This window comes from Orycteropus afer, unplaced genomic scaffold (genome assembly GCF_000298275.1).
Source record: "Orycteropus afer afer isolate SDZICR_OR568_19922 unplaced genomic scaffold, OryAfe1.0 scaffold00336, whole genome shotgun sequence".
Lineage (NCBI taxonomy): Eukaryota > Metazoa > Chordata > Mammalia > Tubulidentata > Orycteropodidae > Orycteropus > Orycteropus afer.
The window spans coordinates 519648-523445 of record NW_006921923.1 but is presented as its reverse complement, the minus strand read 5'-3'; the positions used below and the strand labels follow the sequence as shown (position 1 = coordinate 523445).

The following is a 3798-nucleotide window of genomic DNA, read 5'->3' as shown; positions in this document are numbered from 1 at the left end:
TGGAACATATTTACAGCATTTCAAATCATTGTACAAGAATGCAATGGTTTCATCCGTTCTGCACTCAGCAAACAAAAATAAATGTCTATTCTGTTTTTGCCTAAATTCTTCTGGAACTTATACTGGAAACCAAACTCTAAACAAAAGATAAGCCATAGAGAGTACAAATAAAGTGCATTTTTAAATAGCTCTATTTAACTTTGGTGGATGAAGCTTCAAACTTTATATTAAGGCACCTGGAATTCTCCCCCCACCCCTCAATTCTTTTCTAAACACCAAAAAATGCAAACACGAAATTTATAGCTACATGGACAGAATTTTAGTTTATCTAATATAATTTTAGCCCATTTAGATAAATTGTAAACTGAATTTTCAAAGTCAACATTTGGAAAACATTTTTTTACAGACTAATTTCTGTAGATTTATTCATACATAAAAGACCAATGACCATTATTTGTGACTGGCTTGCTCACATCACCATTTTAAAATGGTATGGTAATTTGCATACATACTGTGCTTTTGAAAATCCAACAAGTTTGAGAAATAGTTACATTGCATTTCTGTAAGGAACCTTTTGTTTATAACTTTTGTCAAACTGGTGTCACTAATATACCAATCATTTCAGTCCATACTCTCTGATAAACTATGCTCAACTCTCACATGAAGTACATTTAGCCTAATTTTAAAAACAAGAAATGGTTAAAATGAGTATTTTGCTTTAATCTTGTTATATCAACTTAATGTAGCTTAAATAGACATTTTATGAAGTACTAGCCTAAGTTTGCATTGCTTTTTACATTACAATTCCAGATCAATATAAGCACCTGGAGAAAAACCCTGACACATATAGCCCAAGCTAAAGTAGTAATATTTTTAATTAAGATACTATCATAAAATAAAGTGATTACAGCTACTTCACGTTTTAAAAGCTAAGTTTTTATAAGAAAATTTTCATAAATGAAAAAACATGACTACTTGAAGAGAGTTCTGATTGTTTAAAAATGTTTTTGATATCACTATTGAGAGGAAACTTGCCTATGAAAAACATTATAATGAGTTTGTGGAAAAAGGTTAACAGGTTAAATATTTGAAGCTATTTAATTATAGCATAATATTAGTCATCTCAGCACTTTCAGTATCATTCTTATCTTATTAAATTTATCCAGTTCGTTAATAGTAAACTAGGCTCTGATTGGCAGTTCTGTTATTACTAAAGGTTCAAGTTTTCTATTTACACAGGTTTTATGACTTAATTTCTTGAACAGCAGTCTCTTGATCAGGAGTTTCATCTTCTTCAAATGTTGGGTTGTCAACATGAGGAACAACATCCACTGCCATGGAACTTGCTTCATGGTTTACCAGCTGTAGATTTTCATCTTTGAAAAGAAATGGCAATTTTAGGATGATTTTACATTTTCTTCTTTTAAGACAAAATTCAATACTCATTTCTGAGAAGGCTTTCTTGTCTAATTCCATCATACTCTGATTATTTCACATATTTCTTTTTCCCTTCAATAATTATATAATCTATTCTATATCTTACATAAAGAATATACGGCATTATTATATTGATTCATATTACTCTTTTGTTGATTCATGTATATGTGTTTACTTCTACCTAGATGACAGCCTTCTTAGGAGCAAAAGATATGTCTTCTGCTTCTTCTCTATCCTAAATACATCAGTTCTCACATCTAGTTGCACACCTTAAGCACACGGGGAACTTTATAAAATTACCTGTGCTTCATATGCAATGGATAACAACAAAAACAAATAAAATCAATCAGAAAGGACAGGGAAGGGAGACCCAAATGGAACATGAACAGTAATAAACGAATGAATCTAATTGTACTCCAAACGAGATACATAACCATCCTAAGGAGGGTGAGGAAGAAAAAATTTATCTAAGTAACTTTAAAAAACAGTATTCTGACTATATCTTACAAGGTTAAAGACATAACTGAACATAGTTAATAAATTTGTTTTCCATAGGGATGTGAGGTAGTAATGCTGCAACTATTTTATATGTATTCTAGGACTGAACAAATAAGTACTATAAATTATTGTGGATAATGAGAGACAGGTTTCCCATTGTTGGAGAAAGGACTTACAAATAAGGAAGGAGGAGGCAGAATGAACCCTGTGGTGTTAGACTGGAATCAGATGTATCAGTCTGAGTTAATTGCTTTACATATACATATACTGTATACATAAATGGAAGCAGAAATAGATGTGTATGTATGTATGTGTATATGTGTGTGTGAGTACATACATGTGTTTTCTAGCTCTGTCCACTGAAAGGGCCTATAACAATAACACCCTAGTAGCGATGAAGGTATCTATTGCCTAGATCTTAGTTTTGAATTACCATTCTTCAATAAAAGGAACCAGGGCGGGGGCAGGGAAGATTACAAAATTAACCTAGATTCTAGTCTAGGGGTCAGTAAACTACAGCCTACAAACTAATATGTGACAGAGACTAATGACTCAGAGCCTGAAATATTTTCTATCTGCCCCTTTATGGAGAAAGATTGCCAGTCCTTTGCCTAGAAAATCTTGTGGTACCAGAAAGTAAGGAAGTGCTCAAAAAAAAAAAAAAAAAAAAAAAAAAGATGAGGCAGTGTGAAAGGACACAGGAATCAACTTGAAGGAGTTCTCAATGGCCAAATCTAGGACAATCTCTTATGTGCATAATCTGAAAGTGTTTCTCCACAAAATCTTTTAATGATTACAAAAGGAAAAATAGCAACTTTATAAAGGGAAACCTGGCAGACACCACTTTAACTAAGTGATCAAAGTTAAGATAAAATAAAATGATAATTTTATGTAAAAAGTAAATATTTGTTAACCAATACAAAGACATGGACATTATGTGCCTTTTGATATGAGGTAGTGAAAGGGTACAACACCACTTTTGTGGTATTCTTTCCAGAAATGGACAACTATTTTAATCATTAGGAAACAGCAGACAAATATATATTGAAGAACAGTCTACAAAATAACCTACCAGTACTCTTCCAAAGTGTCAAGGTCATGAAAGACAAAGATTGAGGAACTATCACAGACTGGAGACTAAGGAGACATGACAAATAAACGCAACTTGGGCCAGAAAAAGGACAATAGTGGGTCAACTGGTGAAATTTGCATAAATCTGTAGTTTAGTTAAAAGAACTTTATCAGTGTTAATGTTTTATATGATAAATATTTGATGTTAAAATTTGAGGAAGCTGGGTGAAGGTCATACAGGAATTCTTTATAATATTATTTGAAACTTTTCGTCAGTCTGTAATTATTTCAAAATTAAAAAAAGAAAAGTGCGTGGGCCTCACTCCACATGGATTCTAATTGAACTGGTCTGGTGTAGGACCCAGGCATCAGGAATGTTTAAAATCTCTCCAGCTGATTCTAATGTGCAGCCAGGGCTGAGAACTAGTGCTCCTATACAATAGTTTTCAAAGTGTGGCCCCTACACTGGCAGTAATAGATTCACCTGGGTACTTGTTAGACATGAAAATTCTCAGGCTTCACCCCAGACTCACTGAGTCAGAAACTCTGGTGGTAGTATTCAACAATCTGTGTTTTTAACAAACTCTCCAGGTTTCTCTGATTCATGGTCAGTTTGAAAACCAAAGCTTCTAATAGAACTTAGCATAATGATGTGATAAACAGACTTGAATTGGTCGATTCCATGTTTAAAAAGTTATGGATCAGGCAGTCAACAAACACATGAAGAAATGCTCACAATCATTAGCCACTCACACTCACTCACTGCTGTCGAATTGGATCTGACTCATAGCG

General features: G+C 33.2%; 1 protein-coding gene across 1 annotated transcript in view; it reads right to left on the bottom strand.

Moving 5' to 3' along the window:
• Window positions 1-1242: 1242 nt before the first annotated feature.
• The window catches only part of RNF128 (ring finger protein 128), a 188247-nt gene continuing 185691 nt past the window's right edge, over window positions 1243-3798 (bottom strand). The window contains exon 7 of the mRNA XM_007952406.2: window positions 1243-1376. Coding sequence (XP_007950597.1) covers window positions 1243-1376 — 134 coding nt within the window. The remainder of the gene's footprint in view (window positions 1377-3798) is intronic.